This window comes from Heptranchias perlo, chromosome 3 (genome assembly GCF_035084215.1).
Source record: "Heptranchias perlo isolate sHepPer1 chromosome 3, sHepPer1.hap1, whole genome shotgun sequence".
In the NCBI taxonomy this organism is placed as follows: domain Eukaryota; kingdom Metazoa; phylum Chordata; class Chondrichthyes; order Hexanchiformes; family Hexanchidae; genus Heptranchias; species Heptranchias perlo.
In genome coordinates, this window is record NC_090327.1 from 38,137,420 (window position 1) to 38,162,557 (window position 25,138).

The 25,138-nt window shown below is 46.2% G+C and overlaps 2 protein-coding genes across 4 annotated transcripts in view; one reads left to right on the top strand and one right to left on the bottom strand.

Moving 5' to 3' along the window:
- Window positions 1–24,165, bottom strand: part of zgc:162816 (uncharacterized protein LOC571260 homolog) — a 58,302-nt gene extending 34,137 nt beyond the window's left edge. The window contains exons 1-3 of one of the 3 annotated variants that reach the window (XM_067978945.1): window positions 24,053–24,165; window positions 13,891–14,055; window positions 8,126–8,406 (exon numbers count right to left, since the gene is read on the bottom strand). In XM_067978945.1, the coding sequence (XP_067835046.1) occupies window positions 8,126–8,406; window positions 13,891–14,039 (430 nt within the window). In that variant the 5' untranslated portion in view covers window positions 14,040–14,055; window positions 24,053–24,165. Of the gene's footprint in view, window positions 1–8,125; window positions 8,407–13,890; window positions 14,056–23,035; window positions 23,195–23,220; window positions 23,310–24,052 lie in introns of those variants that run through there. The other 2 variants (XM_067978939.1, XM_067978932.1) reach the window with 2 other exon arrangements.
- A 35-nt stretch (window positions 24,166–24,200) lies between these two features.
- klhl18 (kelch-like family member 18) overlaps window positions 24,201–25,138 on the top strand; it is a 33,459-nt gene continuing 32,521 nt past the window's right edge. The window contains exon 1 of the mRNA XM_067978920.1: window positions 24,201–24,363. Within this exon, the coding sequence (XP_067835021.1) occupies window positions 24,247–24,363 (117 nt within the window). The 5' untranslated portion in view covers window positions 24,201–24,246. The remainder of the gene's footprint in view (window positions 24,364–25,138) is intronic.

Sequence of the window (25,138 nt, forward strand, 5' to 3'; positions counted from 1 at the left end):
CGGTGGCGGGTTGGTAGCAGGGGTGGGGGGGGCGGCGGGGGGGGGTGTGTGTGAAGGTACGCATGGCAAACCCAAATAAAAAAATCAACTTACCTTTTCCGATGCGATCGCGATGTAATTGATGGTGATTAAAGTTCTTTCTGGGTTTTGCGCCCTGCAGCCCGATTGACAGGCTGGCTGCCGACAAGAGCTGCAACGCCGGGGGTGGGGGGGGAGAGAAAGAGAAACGTCATCCGGCGCTGGAACGGAAGATCGGGAGGGAGGGAGAATGGAAGATCGGGGGGGGGGAGGGAAAGATTGAGGGGGGGAGAGTGGAAGATCGGAGGGGAGAGGGGAAGATTGGTGGGGGAGAGGGGGAGATCGGAGCGGGACATCGGGGGCTGAGAGGGACATCGGAGAGGGAGATATCGGACATCGAAGCAGGGTGGTAAAGCAGCTTTATTTTGTTTTTTAACTTCGTGCAATGATTTTTAAATTTAATTTATTTAGTTTATTTTTGCCTGATCCGGCCCTTCACACCTAGTTTTGCCCTTTGGTGTGTTTAAGATAGTGACTCTTGCTGCGATATGGTTTCACGTGTGTAAGCCTAATCGTTGGGGGCACTGGTGGCTTCCTGGCTGGGCTGAATTTTGTTGGGGGCACTATCGTAGAATCATAGAAGTTTACAACATGGAAACAGGCCCTTCGGCCCAACATGTCCATGTCGCCCAGTTTATACCACTAAGCTAGTCCCAATTGCCTGCACTTGGCCCATATCCCTCTATACCCATCTTACCCATGTAACTGTCCAAATGCTTTTTAAAAGACAAAATTGTAGCCGCCTCTACTACTGCCTCTGGCAGCTCGTTCCAGACACTCACCACCCTTTGAGTGAAACAAATTGCCCCTCTGGGCCCTTTTGTATCTCTCCCCTCTCACCTTAAATCTATGCCCCCTCATTATAGACTCCCCTACCTTTGGGAAAAGATTTTGACTATCTACCTTATCTATGCCCCTCATTATTTTATAGACTTCCATAAGATCACCCCTTAACCTCCGACTCTCCAGGGAAAATAGTCCCAGTCTGTCTAACCTCTCCCTGTAAGTCAAACCATCAAGTCCCGGTAGCATCCTAGTAAATCTTTTCTGCACTCTTTCTAGTTTAATAATATCCTTTCTATAATAGGGTGACCAGAACTGTACACAGTATTCCAAGTGTGGCCTTACTAATGTCTTGTACAACTTCAACAAGACATCCCAACCCCTGTATTCAATGTTCTGACCAATGAAACCAAGCATGCCGAATGCCTTCTTCACCACCCTATCCACCTGTGACTCCACTTTCAAGGAGCTATGAACCTGTACTCCTAGATCTCTTTGTTCTATAACTCTCCCCAACGCCCTACCAATAACGGAGTAGGTCCTGGTCCGATTCGATCTACCAAAATGCATCACCTCACATTTATCTGAATTAAACTCCATCTGCCATTCATCGGCCCACTGGCCCAATTTATCAAGATCCCGTTGCAATCCTAGATAACCTTCTTCACTGTCCACAATGCCACCAATCTTGGTGTCATCTGCAAACTTACTAACCATTCCTCCTAAATTCTCATCCAAATCATTAATATAAATAACAAATAACAGCGGACCCAGCACCGATCCCTGAGGCACACCGCTGGTCACAGGCCTCCAGTCTGAAAAACAACCCTCTACAACCACCCTCTGTCTTCTGTCATCAAGCCAATTTTGTATCCAATTGGCTACCTCACCTTGGATCCCGTGAGATTTAACCTTATGTAACAACCTACCATGTGGTACCTTGTTAAAGGCTTTGCTAAAGTCCATGTAGACCACGTCTACTGCACAGCCCTCATCTATCTTCTTGGTTACCCCTTCAAAAAACTCAATCAAATTCGTGAGACATGATTTTCCTCTCACAAAACCATGCTGACTGTTCCTAATCAGTCCCTGCCTCTCCAAATGCCTGTAGATCCTGTCTCTCAGAATACCCTCTAACAACTTACCCACTACAGATGTCAGGCTCACCGGTCTGTAGTTCCCAGGCTTTTCCCTGCCACCCTTCTTAAACAAAGGCACAACATTTGCTACCCTCCAATCTTCAGGCACCTCACCTGTAGCTGTCGATGATTCAAATATCTCTGCTAGGGGACCCGCAATTTCCTCCCTAACCTCCCATAACGTCCTGGGATACATTTCATCAGGTCCCGGAGATTTATCTACCTTGATGCGCGTTAAGACTTCCAGCACCTCCCTCTCTGTAATATGTACACTCCTCAAGACATCACTATTTATTTCCCCAAGTTCCCTAACATCCATGCCTTTCTCAACCGTAAATACCGATGTGAAATATTCATTCAGGATCTCACCCATCTCTTGTGGTTCCGCACATAGATGACCTTGTTGATCCTTAAGAGGCCCTACTCTCTCCCTAGTTACTCTTTTGCCCTTTATGTACTTGTAGAAGCTCTTTGGATTCTCCTTTGCCTTATCTGCCAAAGCAATCTCATGTCCCCTTTTTGCCCTCCTGATTTCTCTCTTAACTCTACTCCGGCAATCTCTATACTCTTCAAGGGATCCATTTGATCCCAGCTGTCTATGCATGTCATATGCCTCCTTCTTCTTTTTGACTAGGGCCTCAATCTCCCAAGTCATCCAAGGTTCCCTACTTCTACCAGCCTTGCCCTTCACTTTATAAGGAATGTGCTTACCCTGAACCCTGGTTAACACACTTTTGAAAGCCTCCCACTTACCAGACATCCCTTTGCCTGCCAACAAACTCTCCCAATCAACTTCTGAAAGTTCCTGTCTAATACCATCAAAATTGGCCTTTCCCCAATTTAGAATTTTAACTTTTGGGCCAGACCTATCATTCTCCATCGCTATCTTAAAACTAATGGAATTATGATCACTGGTCCCAAAGTGATCCCTCACTAACACTTCTGTCACCTGCCCTTCCTTATTTCCCAAGAGGAGGTCAAGTTTTGCCCCCTCTCTAGTTGGACCATCCACATACTGAATGAGAAATTCCTCCTGAATACACTCAACAAATTTCTCTCCATCCAAGCCCCTAATGCTGTGGCTGTCCCAGTCAATGTTGGGAAAGTTAAAGTCCCCTACTATTACCACCCTATTTTTCTTGCAGCTATCTGTAATCTCCTTACATATTTGCTCCTCAATTTCCCGTTGACTATTTGGGGGTCTGTAGTACAATCCTATCAAAGTGATCTCTCCCTTCAATGATACATCGCTTGTGTGTGTCCACCAGCACCTACAGCCAGTAAAGCCCCTTTCCCACGTGTGTGTGTGTGTGTGTGTATATGTATATATAAATAAAAAGTATAATAGGTATTTGATTCATGATTATCTGAATATCACTCTTGTATCTACAATCACTCCTGCTTCACTCTTGTCGATTATAGCATTGAATGAATTCTGAGGTACATTATTGGCATGCAATCAACTTGGAGTTCCATTATTATTTTAGATTTTATAATTTTAGGATTACCCATAGTGAAGTGTGTGTGCTGTTTGCGTTTATAGGTATATGACTGCTTTTGCCCTTTGGTGTACTTAAGATGGTGATTCTTGCTGCAGTGTGGTTTCACGTGTATAAGCTTAATCATTGGAGGCACTGGTGGCTGGGCTGAGTTTTGTTGGGGGCTCTAGCTGGGCTGAGTTGGGGCTTCTATGAAAGGCAGGGAGGAGTTTGGTCATGCAAGGCCAAACTGCTCCCTGCCTTACATCGAGGCAGCCAAAACTAATGAGACCTGCAAGATATATAATTATAATGCAATAATTTCTTTAAACCCTGCTGAGAATTCAATGGAGCGGGGAGGGGAGCTTTAATTAAACTGTTCCCTATCCCCAAATTCACACTGACTGATTTGACAGCTGTTTTGTATTTCTGACTCAATTTTAAAATTCTGATTACACACGATTTATTTCTGTTTGAATCAGAGTCATTAAGCTGATTCAACAAAAAGTTCGGGAGTCATGAGTCACTGCAACACCACACCATCATACCCATGTTTAAACGGAAGGCAAAAGCATCAGCCAACAATGCAGCTAGCGCTAAGAAGAAATCCTGCCTCGCATTCAAAGAACAGCGGCTAGATGAAATTGTAGAGGCGGAATCTCATGAATCAAGAAGCAAGATCTGTATACAACTCAGGGAGATATTCCAATATAGTGCAGATAGGAACATAGGAACAGGAGTAGGCCATTCAGCCCCTCGTGCCTGCTCCGCCATTTGATAAGATCATGGCTGATCTGTGATCTAACTCCATATACCCGCCTTTGGCCCATATCCCTTAATACCTTTGGTTGCCAAAAAGCTATCGATCTCAGATTTAAATTTAGCAATTGAGCTAGTATCAATTGCCATTTGCGGAAGAGAGTTTCAAACTTCTACAACCCTTTGTGTGTAGAAATGTTTTCTAATCTCGCTCCTGAAAGGTCTGGCTCTAATTTTTAGATTGTGCCCCCTACTCCTAAAATCCCCAACCAGCGGAAATAGTTTCTCTCTATCCACCCTATCTGTTCCCCTTAATATCTTATAAATTTCGATCAGATCACCCCTTAACCTTTGAAACTCCAGAGAATACAACCCCAATTGGTGTAATCTCTCCTCGTAACTTAACCCTTGAAGTTCGGGTGTCATTCTAGTAACCTACACTGCACTCCATCCAAGGCCAATATGTCCTTCCAAAGGTGCGGTGCCCAGAACTGCTCACAGTACTCCAGGTGCCGTCTAACCAGGGTTTTGTATAGCTGGATGTGGGCTTGATCTGCAAAATGTGTGCTGGAGCAAAAATATCAGGTGATTTCTCCACTGGCAAGAAATGAGAAGACGGATGGAAGACTATATGAAGAGGCATTTATCAAGCAAATCTCATGAATCTGCTGTGGTTGTTCTTCGAAGCAGAAATTCTTGCCCACTGGGATTAGGCTTGCAGAAAATGTTAACAGAAACTGCTGCTAACAGGGAGAATAGAATGGACCTGACGGCGAGACAGCGATCGAAGCCAGATGAAATAAAGATTCTCATAGACAATGTATTGCTTAGAGTACAAATGAACAACTCCATGCACTCTATGCAACATATACATGACCACATGGCTAAATATCTCCAGGTACCAGCGAGCTGGAGTAGCAAAAACTATGTCTTTGAACTTTTGGAATCAATCACCAGTGTCGTCCACGCAGAAATTATGTCAGAGATTCGCCAATCTTTATTTCATACACTAATTATTGATGAGAGCATGGATATTTCAGTCAGCAAGATGTTTATCATTTATTTCAAGTTCAGGGAAGCGGCTTCTAGAGGGTACAAAACAGTGTTCGGTGGAATTGTTAAGTTAACTTCATGCAATGCACCGGCTATCAAACACTTTTACACTCTGAATCAGCTGGACATGATTAAAATGGTGATGTTCACTTCAGATGGTGCTTCTGTCATGCTGGGAAAAAAACAAGTGTTGCCACATGGCTTAAGCAGTACATTCCACATTTAGTAGAGCAACACTGTGTGGCCCACCGAGAAGATTTGGGAATAGTTGATGCCTAGAACAAAATAACAATGATAAAGGAAATAGAGACATTGCTGAGAATCATTTATACAGTCTTCTGCAGATCTTCAGTTCGAAAAGGACAATTTGAGGAAATTGCAAATGTCACAGAATGTGAAGCTGTGACCTTTCGACCTCTAAATAAAGTGAGGTGACCATCGAGACGTTTTGCTGTTAGTGCTCTGATGTGCAATTACGATGCTCTTCTTCAATGCTTTGAGCACGAAGAAACAGAGAACAATGACCCAGTTGCTAAGTATTGCCTGAAGAAGCTCTCAGACTCTAATTACCGTATCACCATAGAGTCATTGAATGATATTCTGTGTGAGCTAGCAGAATTGTGCAAATGCTTTCAGAAGAGCTGTTTAACAACAATCAAAGCTGTACAGTTAACGAGGGCCAAGATCCGCAGGATCAGAGGACAGTATCTCGACGAGACAGTTTCTGGTGCTACACAGTGAAAAATCTAATTGCATCATGCACAAGAGATGAATCATTCAAGGGAGATTCCATTCTTACATTTGTGTCCCTACTATGTGATCGTCTGGAAAAAAGGTTCCCAGAAAATGAACTCAATGAATGGTCCACTTTCGATTTTGCTTCACTTGCACCATAACAAATCAGCTATGAATTTGGCACTGAGAATATTGAAAAGCTGGTTGACAAATACAGACAAATCCTGGTCCTTGGTCAAGTAAGGTCTTCTGGACAAAACATCATGGATGAGATGGAGCTCATTGTGAGCCAACACAATGACTACAAGTACTTAATTGCAGAGAAGATTGAAACAAAGTCAATGAAAACATTTCAGGATAGGGTGACTTGCACTCTACAAAATGCAGAACGGTACAATGTAGTTTCACAACTAGTGGATATATGTGCAGCGTTTCAAGCTTCAAGTGCTGATTGTGAGCATGGTTTCAGCCTTATGAATAATATAAAATGAAATCACAAAACGGTTTGAAAGAAAATCACCTAGATATGCTTATGCGGATCAAATCTCATCTGTCAAATGGTAGAGAAGTAAACCTGGACAAAATATATAAACACTGGAAAGACAGGGAGAGACAGAAGAGAAAAACATCTGAACCAGAGACAGTCACCCTCTTCTCCATCATCTGGCCTGTCATCTATAGACTCTGCATCTCAAACAGGATGTCCCCATTCCTCTGGTGACAGTGTTTACTTCTGAGATTTCTATAACCAGTTTTGTTTAATTAAAAATCTTTGACAGCTCACCTTGTTACAATTATCCATTATTTTGTACATTTTTTCTGTTTGTTATATGCCCTGAATAATGCTTTCTAAAAAGATCTTCTATTCAAAGTTGTAATTTTTTTTACAGTGGCACACACAGCCTTTATATCGGTGCACAAACCCAAATTCATTCCGCACAAGGCCAAAAAAAATTAGAGGGAACAATTGATGTAGGCCATCAGGTCCAGGGGATTTGTCGGCTTTTAGTCCCATTTAATTTCTCTCGTACTTTTCCTCACTCTCTGCCAGGCAATGACCATCTCCAACAAGAGAGAGTCAAACCACCTCCCCTTGACATTCAACGGCATTACCATCGCCGAATCCCCCACCATCAACATCCTGGGGGTCACCATTGACCAGAAACTGAACTGGACCAGCCATATAAATACTGTGGCTATGAGAGCAGGTCAGAGGCTGGGTATTCTGCGGCAAGTGACTCACCTCCTGACTCCCCAAAGCCTTTCCACCATCTACAAGGCACAAGTCAGGAGTGTGATGGAATACTCTCCACTTGCTTGGAGGAGTGCAGCTCCAACAGCACTCAAGAAGCTCGACACCATCCAAGATAAAGCAGCCCGCTTGATTGGCACCCCATCCACCACCCTAAACATTCACTCCCTTCACCATTGGCGCACAGTGGCTGCAGTGTGTACCATCCACAGGATGCACTGCAGCAACTCGCCAAGGCTTCTTTGACAACACCTCCCAAACCCACGACCTCTACCACCTAGAAGGACAAGAGCAGCAGGCACATGGGAAAAACACCACCTGCACGTTCCCCTCCAAGTCACACACCATCCTGACTTGGAAATATATCGCCGTTCCTTCATCGTCACTGGGTCAAAATCCTGGAACTCCCTTCCTAACTCCAGTGGGAGAACCATCACCACACGGACTGCAGCGGTTCAAGAAGGCGGCTCACCACCACCTTCTCAAGGGCAATTAGGGATGGGCAATAAATGCCGGCCTTGCCAGTGACGCCCACATCCCATGAACGAATTTTAAAAAAAACTCTCATTAGCCCCTTGGTTCCCCACTATTTCTGGTGAAGAAACAGATTATATGGTCATTATCTCATTGCTGTTTGTGGGATCTTGCTGTGCACAAATTGGCTACCGCGTTTCCACATTAAAACAGTGACTACACTTCAAAAGTATTTCATTGGCTGTGAAGCACTTTGGGACATCCTGAAGTTGTGAAAGGCGCTATAGAAATGCAGTTCCTTTCTTCCTTCCTTCCTTTCTTTCCCATTGCATGTATCACACTGAGCCATTAAATTCAAACGAGTGCTTCTTTACCTCTTCCATTGTTACAGTCCACCTTAAGCCACACCAGCCACGACTTCCCATCTCTCAGCCGCCTCTTTGCGAGCTCAGCCAGTGCCACCTCGCTGTCGACCAGCACGTGGAACATCTCCAGGCGTTCCGTCAGCTCAGCGCAGGCACCCACTTTGTCAAGGGGAAGCGGATAGGCGTACAGGATATCATCGAAGTCGCGGTCAGCGTAGAAGCGAGCTTCGGCCAGTGTGGAAACTACGATGCACCTCCGAGAGCCTCCAGTCATAATATCAGCACACTCCCTGAGATCGGAAAAAGAGAAACCGCGTACTTAGTGTCGGGACTAATACACTGTGGACAACAACTAAGGATTTCGATGCCTCCCATGTTAGAATAGCCGACCGCTATTTAATGTCTGCACATAAAGAATGGACATCTTGGTGAGGTACCAGAGGGTAATCAGCACCCGTGGAACTGCACCCCAAGGAGAGTCAGCGCCTACAGGAGAACAGTGAAGGGCGAAAGCAATTCAATTATACAGGACAATATATACATGGGAGGGAGTTGCAGGCTGGAATCTAATGAAGGGGTTCAGATTTTTTTTAATAGAATAACAGATACCCAGGAGTAAGTTGCAGGCTGGAACCTAATTGAAGGATTCAGGGAGTTTACATGTAGAATAATAGATACCTGGGAGTGAGTTACAGGCTGGAACCTAATTGAAGGATTCAGGGAGTTTACATGTAGAATAATAGATACCTGGGAGTGAGTTACAGGCTGGAATCTAATCAAGGGATTCAGATGGTTTATATTTAGAATAACGGACACCTGGGAGCGAATTATGGAATAAAGGCAGGTAAATAGAGTTGAGGCACAGATCAGACATGATCTAATTGAATGGCACAATGGCTCAAGGGGCTGAATGGTCTACACGTGTTTCTATGTTCCTATACACGCCCACACACATGCCCTTAGCCCAGGGGGCACTGAGGCCAATCCTCGCACCCTCCCCTCCCAGCCGCTGCTCAATCTACGATCAGCTAACTCAACACAGACTGCGAATTGAATCTGGGACAATCATGACCCTTGTAGATCAGTGCCATGCTGGGCACTGCCCTTACTCACTGAAAACCATCAAGGCAGATCCTTTTCTGTGTACTCATTCCTTTGGTCTCTGTGCTGAAATAAGTTTAAGTACAGATGTCAACAGAGTGAAGGGGTCCAACTCTTCCCCTGCCACAAATGATTTCATTCGCCTGGTATCATTTGGGTGAACCTGCACTGTACCCTCTCCATGGCCAATATATCCTTCCCGAGATACAGCATCCAAAACTGAACATAATACTGCAGATGGGGTCTGACCAAGGCTCTGTATAACTGAAGTATAACTTCCTCCCCATTGTATTCCAACCCCCCTTGAGATAAAGGCCAACATTCCATTAGCATTTTTGATTACTATTTGTACTTGTGCATTAGCTTTTAGTAATTTGTGTACATGGACACCTAAATCCCTTTGCTCCTCCATGGCTTCGAGTCGGTCATCATTAAGCAAATATTCCGATTTGTCTTTCTTGGATCTGAAGTGGTTGACCTTACACTTCCCCACATTGAACTCCATCTGCCGTAGTTTTGCCCACTCACTTAGTTTATGTTCCTTTATAACTTAAGAGCAAAATACTGCGGATGCTGGAAATCTGAAATAAAAACAGAAAAATGTTGAAAATACTCAGCAAGTCAGGCAGTATCTGTGAAGAAAGAAACAGAATTAACTTTTCAGGTCGAAGACCTGCAGTTCTGATGAAAGGTCATCGACCTGAAACGTTAACTCTATTTCTTTCTCTACAGATGCTGCCTAATTTGCTGAGTATTTCCAACATTTTCTGTTTTTATCCCTTTGTAACTTCCTGCTCCCATCTGCATAACTTACTGTGCCTCCTAACTGCAAACTTGGATATACAATTCTCTATTCCTTCATCGAAGTCATTGAAATATGTGGTGAAAAGCTGAGGCCCAGTACAGATCCCTGGGGAATACCACTTGTCACATCTCGCCAATCAGAATACATTCTGTTTATCCCTACTCTCTGTCTCCTACTTTTCAACCAATTAGCAACCCATGTCACAAGGTTACTTTCAATTCCGTGAGCTTTGATTTTTTCCAATAATCTCTTCTGTGGAACCTTATCAAATGCCTTCTGGAAGTCCAGATAGACAACATCCATAGACATTCCCCCTCCACCATGTTAGTGAACTCCTCAAAAAATGCAACTAGATTTGTCAGACATGATCTACCCTTCACAAATCTATCCTGACCCTCTTTTATCACCGATTTTAACTCGGAGCATATTTGATATGGGCAGGGTGTGGGGTGGAAGGGAAATCCACGCCATGAGTTCAGCCTGAGGCCTGGACCATTTTAACTCCAGCCCTCATTTGAATACTGCAGCGGAGTGAAGTCATGGCTGGCGGGTGGGAGCAGAAATTGGGACAGGAAGGGAGGGTTCCACAGGCGATGCTGGTGCTGGAAGGGAGAGGCAAGGATGGGGCTGGGGAGGCCCAAGGACTCCTTGCGGGGTCTGGCAGGAGAACCTCTCCTAGCCTACGAGGAATCTGCAGAAAAGGTAAATTTAAACACTTCTCTTGGCCTCTTCTGGCCTCTCCACTGACTCTTGCCAGGACCTGCTGCCGGTTTGGGCCCGTGCGGGCCTCCTTCGATTTTAAGTTAAAATCATGTTGTGGAGCTGATTGCAGCATCAGGCCGCGACTTTCACATTTTAATAAGAGGGGCATGCCTGCAATGGGCGGCCTCTATACTGCCAGAATTCCGAAAGTTAAAATGGCGGGAATGCTGTGGGTACTCAATGATTTCCGCCCATGCGCCAATTTAGCCCCTCCTCCCCATTCACACCGTTCCCACTGGGTGGGCTGGGTTAAAATCGGGGCTTTGAAATTCATTGCCTTTACCTCTTGAGCTGTTCTGCTTCTCCCACTTATGTGAAAATTAAAATCTCACATTATAACCAAATTGTTTTTGCTACATGCTTCCCTGATCTCGGTATTTACACATCTGTCAATTACATCACTGCAGTCAGGAGGTCTGTAGACAACACCCGCCAGAGTTTTGCATCCTTTGCTGTTCATTAACTCTATCCATAATGTTTCCACGGCCTTATCACTCTTACTTGTTAAGGAGGAGGAGTGTGAAATATTGGATGGGATAAACATAGTGAGAGAGGAAGTATTAAGAGGTTTAGTATCTTTGAAAGTAGATAAATCGCCAGGCCTGGATGAAATGTATTCCAGGCTGTTAAGAGAAGCAAGAGAGGAAATAGCAGAGGCTCTGACCATCATTTTCCAAACTCCCTAGTTACAGGCATGGTGCCGAAGGAATGGGAGGACTGCTAACGTTGTACCGTTGTTTAAAAGGAAGAAAGTGATAGAGCGAGTAATTATGGGCCAGTCAGTCTAACCTCGGTGGTGGGCAAATTATTGGAATCAATTCTGAGGGACAGCATAAATCGTCATTTGGAAAAGCACGGGTTAATAAAGGACAATCAGCATGAATTTGTTCAGGGAAAGTCGTGTCTGACTAACTTGATTGAATTTTTTGACTAGGTAACAAGGAGGGTCAGTGAGGGTAATGTGTTTGATGTAGTGTACATGGATTTTAGCAAAGCTTTTGACAAGATCCCACACGGCAGACTGGTCAAAAAAGTAAAAGCCCATGGGGTCCAAGGGAAAGTGGCCAGTTGGATCCAAAATTGGCTCAGTGGCAGGAATCAAAGGGTAATAGTTGACGGGCGTTTTTGCAACTGGAAGTCTGTTTCCAGTGGGGTTCCACAAGGCTCAGTACTAGGTCTCTTGCCTTTTGTGGTATATATTAATCATTTGGACTTAATTGTGGGGGGGGCTTGATCAAGAAGTTTGCAAATGATACAAAAATTGTCCATGTGGTTGATAGTGAGGAGGAAAGCTGTAGACTGCAGGAAGATATCAATGGACTGGTCAGGTAGGCAGAAAAGTGGCAAATGGAATTCAATCCAGAGAAGTGTGAGGTAATGCATTTGGGGAGGGCAAACAAGGCAATGGAATACACAATAAATGGGAGGATACTGAGAGGTGTAGAGGAACAAAGTGACCTTGGAGTGCATGTCCACAGATCACTGAAGGTAGCAGAACAGGTAGATAAGGTGGTCAAAAAGGCATACGGCATACTTTCCTTTATTAGCCGAGGCACAGAATATAAGAGCAGGGAGGTTATGCTAGAACTGTATAAAACATTGGTTAGGCCACAGCTTGAGTACTGCGTACAGTTCTGGTCACCACATTACAGGAAAGAGGTGATTGCACTAGAGAGGGTACAGAGGAGATTTACGAGGATGTTGCCAGGGCTGGAGAATTTTAGCCATGACAATAGATTGGATAGGCTGGGGTTGTTTTCTTTGGAACAAAGGAGGCTGAGGGGAGAACATAAGAAATAGGAGCAGGAGTAGGCCAATCGGCCCCTCGAGCCTGCTCTGCCATTCAATAAGATCATGGCTGATCTGATCCTAACCTCAAATCTAAATTCATGTCCAATTTCCTGCCCGCTCCCCGTAACCCCTAATTCCCTTTACTTCTAGGAAACTGTCTATTTAGGAGATTTAATTGAGGTGTATAAAATTATGACTGGACTAGACAGAGTGGATAGCAGAGTGGTCAGTGACCAGGGGACATAGATTTAAAATAATTGGTAGGAGGATTAGAGGGGAGCTGAGGAGAAATTTTTTCACCCAGAGGGTGGTGGGGGTCTGGAACTCGCTGCCTGAAAGGGTGGTAGAGGCAGAAACTCTCAACTCATTTAAAAAGTACTTGGATGTGCACTTGAAGTGCCGTAACCTGCAGGGCTACGAACCAAGTGCTGGAAAGTGGGAATAAGCTGGATAGCTCTTTATCGGCCGGCACAGACACGATGGACCGAATGGTCTTCTTCTGTGCCGTAACTTTCTATGATTCCATGATACTAAAATCCTTTCTTTCTATCGCTGTAGTTGTGTATTTTATCAATATTCCTCCTCCTTTCCCAATTTCCCTGACCTTTCTAAAGCTACAATAGCCTGGAATATTTAGCTCACAATCATGCCCTGCTTGTAGGCAGGACTCTGTTTTACCTACAACATAAGCTGAATTTGTGTTTCTAACTCATTTGTTCTAGTTATTATGCTACGTGCATTCCTATACAGAACTCTTACCTAAGTAACAGTCTCCACCCTGCCCCTACGTTCTAATAGTGTAATTCTCACACTTTTTGACCATCACACTTTTAATTACTGATGCTCTGTACATTGCTATATAGGCAATTTAATATGTTTTTTGTAAATCACACCTGCTTTATGTTTAACAGGTAATTTATTATTATTTCCTATAACCTTTCCTGTTCCCAGAGTATTTATATAATCGTTATCACTTTTTGTACTCTGACCTTTGCTCTCTTTATTCTTATCTTTAGGTAATTATTACTTCTACGCGAACCCACCCCCTCCCTTTATTGATTTAAAGTCCTTTCCTTTCCACAGCGCTATTTATCCTTTCTGCTAGGACCTTGGTGCCACCGTGTGTAAGTGTGTGCGTGTATGTATGTATGCTTGTGTACGTTAGGCTTGGCAGTGATATCCTCCACGATTGAATAGTCTGGCCACTTGGGTGGGTGCATCTTTAGAACTGAACCCAAGCAAGAGTTGGCACCTTCAAGAGCAGAGGAGAAAATTAGAGCAGAAATGTTAGCGAGCTTGGTTCAAGGGCACTTACAGAGTTTTGTGGGTCTTCATGTGCGGCCGGAGTTGAACCCCCAGGGCCTGGCATCGCTCGATCATACGCCTGGCATTACTTTTAACTTTCTGGATATCAACAGTGAACGCTGGGGTCATAAGTTGCTGAACTGATGCCACAGAAACCATGGTCTCTCTCCGAACCCTGTGAGATAAAAGCACCAATCCCGATCAGTGATTTGTCAGGCAGCACCCTTCCCTAGGATTACTAACTCTGACTGGAGGACATTTCATCACGTGATCTCCAACTGCCCTGTCCCCGCACTGCTCCACTGATTTTTCTCACGGCTTGCTCGCAGTAGTGTCCTGAAGGTTAATCTTTAATTCCTGGAGACTCCAGGACAATCCATCCCCCACTTCAAAGTCAACACACCAGCACCTACCCAGCAATGACCCACCATAACTGCTGCCCTTTTAAGACGATAACAGAAAAAAAAGGCATCTGGCCTATCAAATAGCATCTTATCCGGCCTGGACTAAATGTGACTCTAGTCCCACACCAATATGGTTGACTTGTAACTGTCCTCTGAAGTGGCCTAGCAAGCCACTCAGTCTGGCCAACCAGGGATAGGCAATCACTGCCGGCCATGCCAGTGACGCCCACATCCTGATGATTGAATAAATAAATATAAAAAGGAACACCCACAAATGCTGGAAATCTGAAATAAAAGCAAAAAATTGCTGGAATACACAGCTGGTCAATCAGATTGGTACAGACAGAAGATCATAGTATCATACTAGGTACAACACAGGAGGAGACCATTCGGCCCATCGTGCCTGTGCCGGTTCTTTGAAAGAGCTATCCAATTAGTCCCATTCCCTTGTTCTTTCCCCATAGCCCTGTAATTTATTTCCCTTCAAGTATTTATCCAATTCCCTTTTGAAAGTTACTATTGAATCTGCTTCCACCACCCTTTCAATCAGTGTATTCCAGATCATTACAACTCGCTGCATAAAAAATGTTTCCTCATGTCGTCTCTGGCTCTTTTGCCGATCACCTTAAATCTGTGCCCTCTGATTACTGACCCTTCTGCCACTGGAAACAGTTTCTCCTTATTTACTCTAACAAAATCGTTCATGATTTTGAACACCTCTATCAAATCTCCCCCTAGCCTTCTCTGTTTTAAGGAGAACAACCCCAGCTTCTCCAGTCTCTCCACATAACTGAAGTCCCTCATCCCTGGCACCCTTCTAATAAATCTCTTCTGCACCCTCTCTAAGGCCTTGACATCCTTCCTAAAGTGTGGTGCCCAGAATTGGACACAATACTCCAGCTGAGGCCTAACCAGTGTTTTATAAAGGTTTAGCATAACTTCTTTACTTTTATACTCTATGCCTCTATTAATAAAACCCAGGATCCCATATGCTTTTTTTTAACGGCCTTCTCAACTTGTCCTGCCACCTTCAAAGATTTGTGTACATACAACCCCAGGTCTCTCTGTTCCTGTACTCCCTTTAAAAATGTACCATTTAGTTTATATTGCCTCTCCTTATTCTTTCTACCAAAATGTATCACTTCACACTTCTCTGCGTTAAATTTCATCTGCCATGTGTCTGCCCATTTCACCAGTCTGTCTTTGTCCTCCTGAGGTCTGTTACTGTCCTCCACATCGTTTACTACATTTCCGAATTTTGTGTCATCTGCAAATTTTGAAATTATATCCTCTATACCCAAGTCCCGGTCATTAATATATATCAAAAAGAGCAGTGGTCCTGATACTGACCCCTGGGAAACACCACTGCATACTTCCCTCCAGTCTGAAAAACAACCGTTCACCACCACTCTCTGCTTTTGGTCCCATAGCCAATTTTGTATCCATGCTGCCACTGTCCCTTTAATCTTATGGGCTTTAATTTTGCTAACACGTCTATTATGTGGTACCTTATCAAATGCCTTTTGAAAATCCATATACACAATATCAACCGCACTACCTTCATCAACCCTCTCCATTACTTCATCAAAGAACTCAATCAAGATGGTCAAACACGATTTTCCTGGAACAAATCCATGCTGACTTTCATTTATTAGCCCACACTTTTCCAAATGCCAATTAATTTTTTCCCAGATTATTGTCTCTAAAAGTTAGATTATTGTCTGCCGGAAAGGAGTGCTTGCATTGGCCGAGAGATAAGGATAAATTGTTTTACGCAAAAGAGCCGAGGCGACATGAGGAAACATTTTTTTATGGAATGCACTGCCTGAAAGGGTGGTGGAAGCAGATTCAATAGTAACTTTCAAAAGGGAATTACTTGGATATATACTTGAAAAGGAAATATTTGCAGGACTATAGGGAAAGAGCAGGGGAGTGGGACTAATTGGATAGCTCCATTAAAGAGCTGGCACAGGCAAGATGGGCTGAATGGCCTCCTTCTCTGCTGTATGATTCTATGATCCTATGAAATAGAGAGACAAAGGGGGGAGGAGGGGGGGGTATAAAACCAACAGACATGCTAATTACAGAGATGGGTGGTTTAAGTGGACCTGCAAACTATGCTGACACTCATTATCTCGGCTCATACACGAAGAGTTGCCACTTGGCTGAGGTACTGAAGGGTATCTCGTGCTCATACAATCATGGGGTAATTTTAACCCCCAAGACCATGTGGGTTGGGGGTGGGTGGGCAGTAAAAATAACAAAATTTCTGAGTGGGACCGCATCCTGACTTCATCGCGCCCATTTCTGTGTTTGACCCAGACGGGTTTGGATGCGCGCGCACAACTGACACCAGGAAGTCCCGCCGACACTTAATGCTGACGCAGCCGATATTTAAAGGGCCCATTAACACTGTTGAACCACTTAAGGCGATTAAAAAAAGAAAAGAAAGACTTGCATCTATATAGCGCTTTACATGAACTCAGGGCGTCCCAAAGCGCTTTGCAGCCAGTGAAGTGTAGTCACTGTTGCAACATAGGAAATGCAGCAGCCAATTTGCATACAGCAAGCTCCCACAAACAGTAATTTGATAATGACCAGATGATGTGTTTTTTAGTGATGTTGGTCGAGGGATAAAGATTGTCCAGGACACCAGGCATAACTGCCACGCTCTTCTTAGAAATAGTGCCATAGGATCTTTTACGTCCACCTGACAGAGCAGGTTAATGTCTCATCCGAAAGACAGCACCAGCCAATCAATGCCGCACTCCCTCGGTGCTGCACTGGTGTGTCAGCCTAGATTTTGTGCTTAAGTTTCTGGAGTGGGACTTAAACCCATAACCTTCCTGACTCAGTGGTGAGAGTGCTACCAACTGAGCCACAACTGACACTGACTGATTAAATGTTTGTGTATTGAGCCTGACAAACCATTTTAACTTTCCCTAACGTGTCTCCCATGGCCTCTGAAAGACGCCATGGAAACGGAGGCGAGTTGCAGCCGGTCCTCATTTGGATGATTGACACGTGAATAAAAGGTGAGTTTTTGCAACTGGGCACTCAGTTCTCTCAGACAAACCTTTGGCTGGCAGTTCTTTGTGTTTAGACTGAGATTTCTTTGTCCACACTGAGAATTCTTGCTCAGACAAATTTACCTACATTTTGGACCCCCTCAAACTGACAACATCAAGATGGAGGGGGGGAGGGCACAACGAACCTATTCAGCAGTATATCCGAGGAGGAGACACATCACCTTCCATGGCAGGCATGGCATGCAGTTCTGGGAGTTGCAGTTGCACAAGACAGAGGTGCACCACAAGGACTTGCGGAAGAGCAGAGAGGGGACCCACGCAGGAGGCACTACCCTTGTGAGAGGGCGTATAGGCAGAGGCTGAGCTTCTTGGACTTCTCTGAGGAGCAGTGCCTACCCAGGCTCTGATTAAGTCGCCAGGTGATCGCAGACATCTGCACGCTCCTTCATGCAAAGCTGCTCCCAGCTGGGCCTGGTCGCCATGCATTGCCCGTTGCTGTTAAAGTCATCAGGAGTCTCCGGATCCTTCCAGGACGCAACTAGTGACATCTCCAGGGTCTCTAAGTCATCTGCACGAGTGGCTTATTTGCCAGGGTCTCCGACTACGTCAACTTCCACGTGACGACATCAGCCAGACTGAGAAGACAGTGGATCTCCACTCTCTGGCTGGCTTCCCATGGGTGCAAGGCGCAATTGATTGCACACACATAGTAATCTGAGGAATTCCAGGACTGCTCATCAACCGAAAGGGATATCACTCCATCAATGCGCAGCTGATTTGCGACCAATGGGGGAGGTTTCTGCAGGTGTGCGCTAGATTCCCTGGCAGCTGCCATGATGCATTCATTTTGCGCGAGTCCAACATCCCGGCCCTCTTACACACACAAGACTGACTTAAGGGCTGGCTCCTTGGAGACAAGGGATACCCTCTGTAAACATGGCTCATGACACCTGTCAGAAACCCCACCAACGAGGCACAGCAGTGGTACAACGACAGTCACATCACCACCATGTAAGAATTAACCCAATAACAGATATAATTTAGTATAATTATAATCGATAGTAGAAATAGAATGAAATGTACTATGAATCTATGTATTTATAAATGTAAACTGTACTGTGTATTAATAGAGTATGAACCATGTAACGTGTATTCAATAAGAAAGTGCTGGTGGGCCGAGAAGGATGCATGATGGTTATTATAGTCAAGTTTGCAGTTAAAACTAACTGAATGCTGACATTCCCCATAAAGTGGGAATTAAGAGATCTTGGGGAAATCACAGGCGCTAAGGGAGGATGTGCTGTGATAGCATAAGGTCTAAAGACACGTAGATAAAGGGACTGAAGGTTAAATAAATCAAGGAGTCACACAGGCTTAGGCTTCTCTATCTCGAGCTCCTGCAAGCTAGTGAATAGAAGTTTGTTTATACAAACGGTTCTGTGAAGGCTGGCAATGTAAACTCTAAGATAAGGTACCATTAAGTCTGTAACAACAAGGCACAGATGGTACCAGGAGTTATGCTTGGAATGTAACTTCAAAAGGGTGAGAGACATGATTAATGGTAAGGCTGAGATGTGGATGTCATACTGAAAAAAGGTATAAGAAGAGACCTCAAAAGCTGAGGAAGGCACGCAAGATTCTGGCGAGGAAGAAGAGAACTCTTCAGTCAACAGGACACAGCAAGAGAGAGAGAGAGAGAGAGACCGCATCGCAGTCACTTGAAGGGATACTTCCAAGGTTTTAAGGAACAGACTGTGATTATATCTGTCATTGAACAAGCTATAGGAATGCTGAAGATGTGGCTCAGGTGCCTGGATCGATTTGGGGGAGCCCTTCAATATTCACCAGTGAGGGTGTGCAGAATAGTAGTTATGTATTATGTCCTGCACAACATCGTTCATCAACGAGGTTTACAGGTGGGGAAGCTCCCATGCATTGATGAAGCATCCTCATCTGCCGGCAACAATGAAGAAGACGATGAGATTGAGGAGGAGGATGAGGAGATAGTAAACTACTCAGACCGCCTGGAACGACAACCACCACCATCAAAAATACTCAATTGGAGGAGGGCCAATTTCAATGGGATGAGAACAGATCTGGCCCGGGTAAATTGGAATCAAAGATTGGCAGGCAAAACTGTAATTGAACAATGGCCTTTAAAGAGGAGATGGTTCAGGTACAGTCTAGGCACATTCCCACAAGGCAGAAAGGTAGGGCAACTAAAGCCAGAGCTCACTGGATGACAAAAGAGGTAGTGAGTAAAATGAAATGGAAAAAAGGGGCGTATAACAGATGCCAGGTTGATAATACAAATGAGAACCAGGCAGAATATAGAAAGTTCAGAGGGGAAGTGAAAAAGGAAATAAGAGGGGCAAAGAGAGAGTATGAGAATAGGCTGGCGGCCAACACAAAAGGGAGTCCAAAAGTCTTCTACAGGCACATAGTAAGAGGAGGGGTGAGGCTAATTAGGGAAAATAAAGGAGATCGACTTATGGAGGCAGAGGGGATGGCTGAGGTACGAAACGAATACTTTGCATCTGTCTTTACCAAGGAAGAAGATGCTGCCAGAGATTCAGTAGATTTCATTTCCACATCGTTCACCTGAGGAAGGAGGTAGCCTCCGAAAGCTTGTGAATTTAAAATAAAATTGCTGGACTATAACTTGGTGTTGTAAAATTGTTTACAAGAGATTCAGTAAAGGAAGATATAGTTGAGATACTGGATGGGCTAAAAATTAATAAAGAGGTATTAGAAAGGCTAGATGTCCTTAAAGTAGATAAGTCACCCGGTCCGGATGGGATGCATCCTAGGTTGCTGAGGGAAGTAAGGGTGGAAATTGTGGAGGTACTGGCCATAATCTTCCAAACATCCGTAGATACAGGGGTGGCGCCAGAGGACTGGAGAATTGCAAATGTTAAAGCCTTGTTGAAAAAAGGGTGTAAGGATAAACCCAGCAACTATAGGCCAGTCAGTTTAACCTCAGTGGTGGGGAAGCTTTTAGAAATGATAATCCGGGACAGAATTAACAGTCACTTGGACAAGTGTGGATTGATTAGGGAAAGCCAGCACGGATTTGTTAAAGGCAAATCGTGTTTAACTAACTTGATAGAGTTTTTCGATGAGGTAACAGAGAGGGTAGATGAGGGCAATGCAGTTGATGTGGTGTATATGGACTTTCAAAAGGCGTTTGATAAAGTGCCGCATAGCGGGCTTATCATCAAGATTGCAGCCCATGGAATTTTTTTTAAAATTTGTTCATGGGATGTGAGTGTCGCTGGCGAGGCCGGCATTTATTGCCCATCCCTAATTGCCCTTGAGAAGGTGGTGGTGAGCCGCCTTCTTGAACCGCTGCAGTCCATGTGGTGAAGGTTCTCCCACAGTGCTGTTAGGAAGGGAGTTCCAGGATTTTGACCCAGCGATGATGAAGGAACGACGATATATTTCCAAGTCGGGATGGTGTGTGACTTGGAGGGGAACGTGCAGGTGGTGTTGTTTCCATGTGCCTGCTGCTCTTGTCCTTCTAGGTGGTAGAGGTCACGGGTTTGGGAGGTGCTGTCAAAGAAGCCTAGGCGAGTTGCTGCAGTGCATCCTGTGGTGAAGGGAGTGAATGTTTAGGGTGGTGGATGGGGTGCCAATCAAGCGGGCTGCTTTGTCCTGGATGGTGTCGAGCTTCTTGAGTGTTGTTGGAGCTGCACTCATCCAGGCAAGTGGAGAGTATTCCATCACACTCCTGAGTTGTGCCTTGTAGATGGCGGAAAGGCTTTGTGGAGTCAGGAGGTGAGTCACTCGCTGCAGAATACCCAGCCTCTGACCTGCTCTTGTAGCCACAGTATTTATATGGCTGGTCCAGTTAAGTTTCTGGTCAATGGTGACCCCCAGGATGTTGATGGTGGGGGATTCGGCGATGGTAATGCCGTTGAATGTCAAGGGGAGGTGGTTAGACTCTCTCTTGTTGGAGATGGTCATTGCCTGGCACTTGTCTGGCACGAATGTTACTTGCCACTTATGAGCCCATGCCTGGATGTTGTCCAGGTCTTGCTGCATGCATACACCCATTGTACACGCGCCCAATGGGTGGCATCATGTCTTGGCGTTCATGATGTGGCACATGAAAGGGCAATTTCACAAAAGGGACTCAAGAATGGGCAAGACATGCGGTGGTGGTGAGAATTATAACATTTAACAAAAAACAAATATAAATGAAAAACATGACATTCCATCAGACACCCTTGTGCATATCCTTGGTGATTACAAAACCTTCGCCTTCCTCTTCCTAGCGGTTCTACGTGCTTCAGCAGAGGTAGTGGCAGGTTGCTCAGATTCATGCCCGGACTACTGAGATGCTTTCGGCCTACAAACTCTGGGTTTTGGAGCCCATGAGGGCACTGCCAAAGACTGCTCCACCTGCACCTGTGCAGGGGCAGTGTCAGCCATTGGGAGAGGAGGTAGCATTGTGGGTACTAGTTGAGGGGGGGCAAGGGGTGAGATGTGGGAGCGCATTGAGTGGAGTCCCCATTTCCACATCCCCTTTCGCCATCATCCCTCTCCTAGGCCGGCACAACATCACTCCTACCACTGTGGACAGAGGAGATATGGCGCTTTCTAAAGTCACAGCAGACATGTTGGCATCCAGAGTCCGCACGGCCGTTGTCAAGGCCTGAGTGGACTCCTTTGAGAGCCGTGCTTGAAGCTCAATGGAGGCTGCCACTCTCTCCATCAAAGACATTCCCGCACTTACCCGCACCACCAATCCACTAGCGATGGAGTTGGACTCCTCCATCCTATCCGCTATTGTGGAAAGTATGCGTGACACCTTTTCCATTACCTCGCAAAGGAGGAGCGGTACCTCAATCATTCTCACTCTCAACGAGATGAGCTTCCAACCACATATCCGCTCCATCACCTACTTCCTAACTCGCACCAAGTCCCATTCACCCATCACCCCAGTGCTCGTTGGCCTACATTGGCTCCAGGTCCGGCAACATCTCAATTTTAAAATTCTCATCCTTTTTTTCAAATCCTTCCATGGCCTTGCCCGTCCCTATCTCTGTAAACTCTTCCAACCCTACAACTCTCCGAGATCTCTATGCTTCTCAGTTCTTGCCTCTTGTGCATCCCCGATTTTAATCGCTCCACCATTGGCGGCCATGCCTTCAGCTGCCTAGGCCCTAAGCTCTGGAATTCCATCCCTAAACCTCTTTGCCTCTCTACCTCTCTCTCCTCCTTTAAGATGCTCCTTAAAACCTACCTCTTTGACCAAGCTTTTGGTCATCTGTCTTAATAGCTCCTTATGTGGCTCAGTATCAAATTTTGTTTGATAACGCTCCTGTAAAGTGCCATGGGGCGTTTTACTACGTTAAAGGTGCTATATAAATGCAAGTTGTTGTTGTGTCCGCTCGTGCTCACTTGTGAGTGTTGAATCACCAGGTGACAACCCAGCTATCTGCCTAACAGGACACACTGAAGTGCGAGTATCTGCGCTGGATGTGATGTGGCAGTGCGCCCTCAGAGGCACCCTCCATGATGTGAGACTCATCATCAATCTGTGAAGGCCCCGGAAGAGAACATAAAGCAATATTAACAAATATTAACAAACATTAACGCCCGTTGTGCAGCTTGGAGTCGGGAAACCCGGAAGTAACATGAAGGGCCTTCAGTTTAGTTGCGGTCGCTCAAGCCGACGCACAGAAAAGTTTTCCGGGTTTCCCACGTGACTACTCACCCACCCGCTGACTTCCCGTCGTTATGTTAAAATCATTCCAAATATCTCAGCGAGGGTCAGGAGACGAGTGGGGAAAATTGGCAAAAAGAGTCTTACACATCCAGATTAAAGACATAACTAACATTAAAAAAAGGGATCAGGCCTAAGTTATTATTTTGTTAAAACTAATATGCTAGGTGTATTACTTTTTCTCCTTTTCCTCTAGCAATTTGCTTGATTATGTGTGCCTCACTGGGAGTTTGAGATCCGCAATAGCTCAAGGGATCATCCATCAATTGAGAAAAACACAGACAAGCAAGTCGGACAAGCAGTCTGACAACACAGAGGCAGTGGAGTGGTCGAGAGAGGTGATGGTGAGGTAGAGCTGGGTCTCGTCAGCGTACATATGGAAGCTGACCCTATGTCTGTGTGATGTCACCAAGGGGCAGCATGTAGACAAGGAAGAGTAGGGGTCAAGGATGGATCATCAGGGTACTTCAGAGGCATCGGTGCAGGGGCAGAAGATTCTCAGGTTACGACTGGAAGTAAGAATGGAACCAGTCGAGGGCAGTCCCACTTCAATGGAAAAGAGAGGCTTTGGAGTAGGATGGCGTGGTCAACCGTGTCAAGGGCTGCAAACTGGTCGAGAAGGATGAGGAGAGATAGTGCACCACAGTCACAGTCGTATGTCATTTGTGACTTTCATTAGGGCCGTTTCGGTGCTGTAGCAGGGGCAGAAACCTGATTAGTGAGGTTCAAACGTGGAATTGCGGGAAAGATGGGCATGGATTTGGGAGGCGATGACGACATTCAAGGACTTTGGAGAGGCAAGGGAGGCTCGAGATGGGATGTAGTTTGCAAGGACAGCGAGGTCAAGGGTGGCTGACGATGGTGGTTTGAAAAAGGAGGGGGGCAATACCTGAGGAGAAAGAACCATGTTAGCAAACAAGGGGGTAGTTGAGTGGTCAGCAGTTTAGTGGGAATGGGGTCAAGGAAACTGGAGGAGAGCCGACTGTAAATTCCATCTGTGTCCACCACCTGAACTCCTCTTTGCGTTTCTTGCAAAATATGGAATTTGTCGACGTTCCCTAATTTCTTCATGGGTCGTGAAGAGAAAGTGAGGTCTTCGGAACAACGGTACCCGGATGTGAAAGGAAATGTCGGGCGATTCTAAAAAAACTCAAGAGTTCGAACTGACGGCGCGTCGGAAGTGACGTCTTTACTGAGGGAAGATGGCGGACCCGGACGAGGATCTGATGCTTTTCAGTGTTAGCGATCTGCCGATGCGCGGCTACGGCCTGATGGAGGAGATCCGACGGCAGGGCAAACTGTGCGATGTGACCCTGCGGGTAAGGACCGGGGACCGGAGGGAGAGTCTGAGGGAGTGGAACCTACCCCGTGATGGGGGTAGGGAGGAGGAGGAGGAGCTCCCCACAACGTCCCCTCCCACAACTTCCTTCCGCCAACCCCCAACCCCGTCCCCCCAACTGTATTCTCCTCAATCCCCCCTCACCCCAAATCGAGACCCACCCCATCGCCTCCTCGCCACCCAGGCCCCTCATTCCCCCCCTTCCGCACCTGTGATCCCTCCACATGCCCCCCCACCCTGAGTCCCTCCATGTTCTCCCTCCCCACCCCCCCAGATACCTCCCCCCCACACCCCCATACCCCCCCCCACGGATCCCTCCCCCCCCCACGGATCCCCCCGCGCAACCCCCCCCCCACGGATCCCCCCGTGCACCCCCCCCCCCCACGGATCCCCCAGCGCGCACCCCCCCCACGGATCCCCCAGCGCGCACCCCCCCCACGGATCCCCCAGCGCGCACCCCCCCACGGATCCCCCAGCGCGCACCCCCCCCCCCACGGATCCCCCCGCGCACCCCCCCCACGGATCCCCCCGCGCACACCCCCCCCACGGATCCCCCAGCGCGCACCCCCCCACGGATCCCCCAGCGCGCACCCCCCCCACGGATCCCCCAGCACGCACCCCCCCCCAAGGATCCCCCAGCGCGCACCCCCCCACGGATCCCCCCGCGAACCCACCCCCCACGGATCCCCCTGCGCACCCCCCCCCCCCCGCGTACCCCCCCCACGGATCCCCCCGCGCGCCCCCCCCCCACGGAT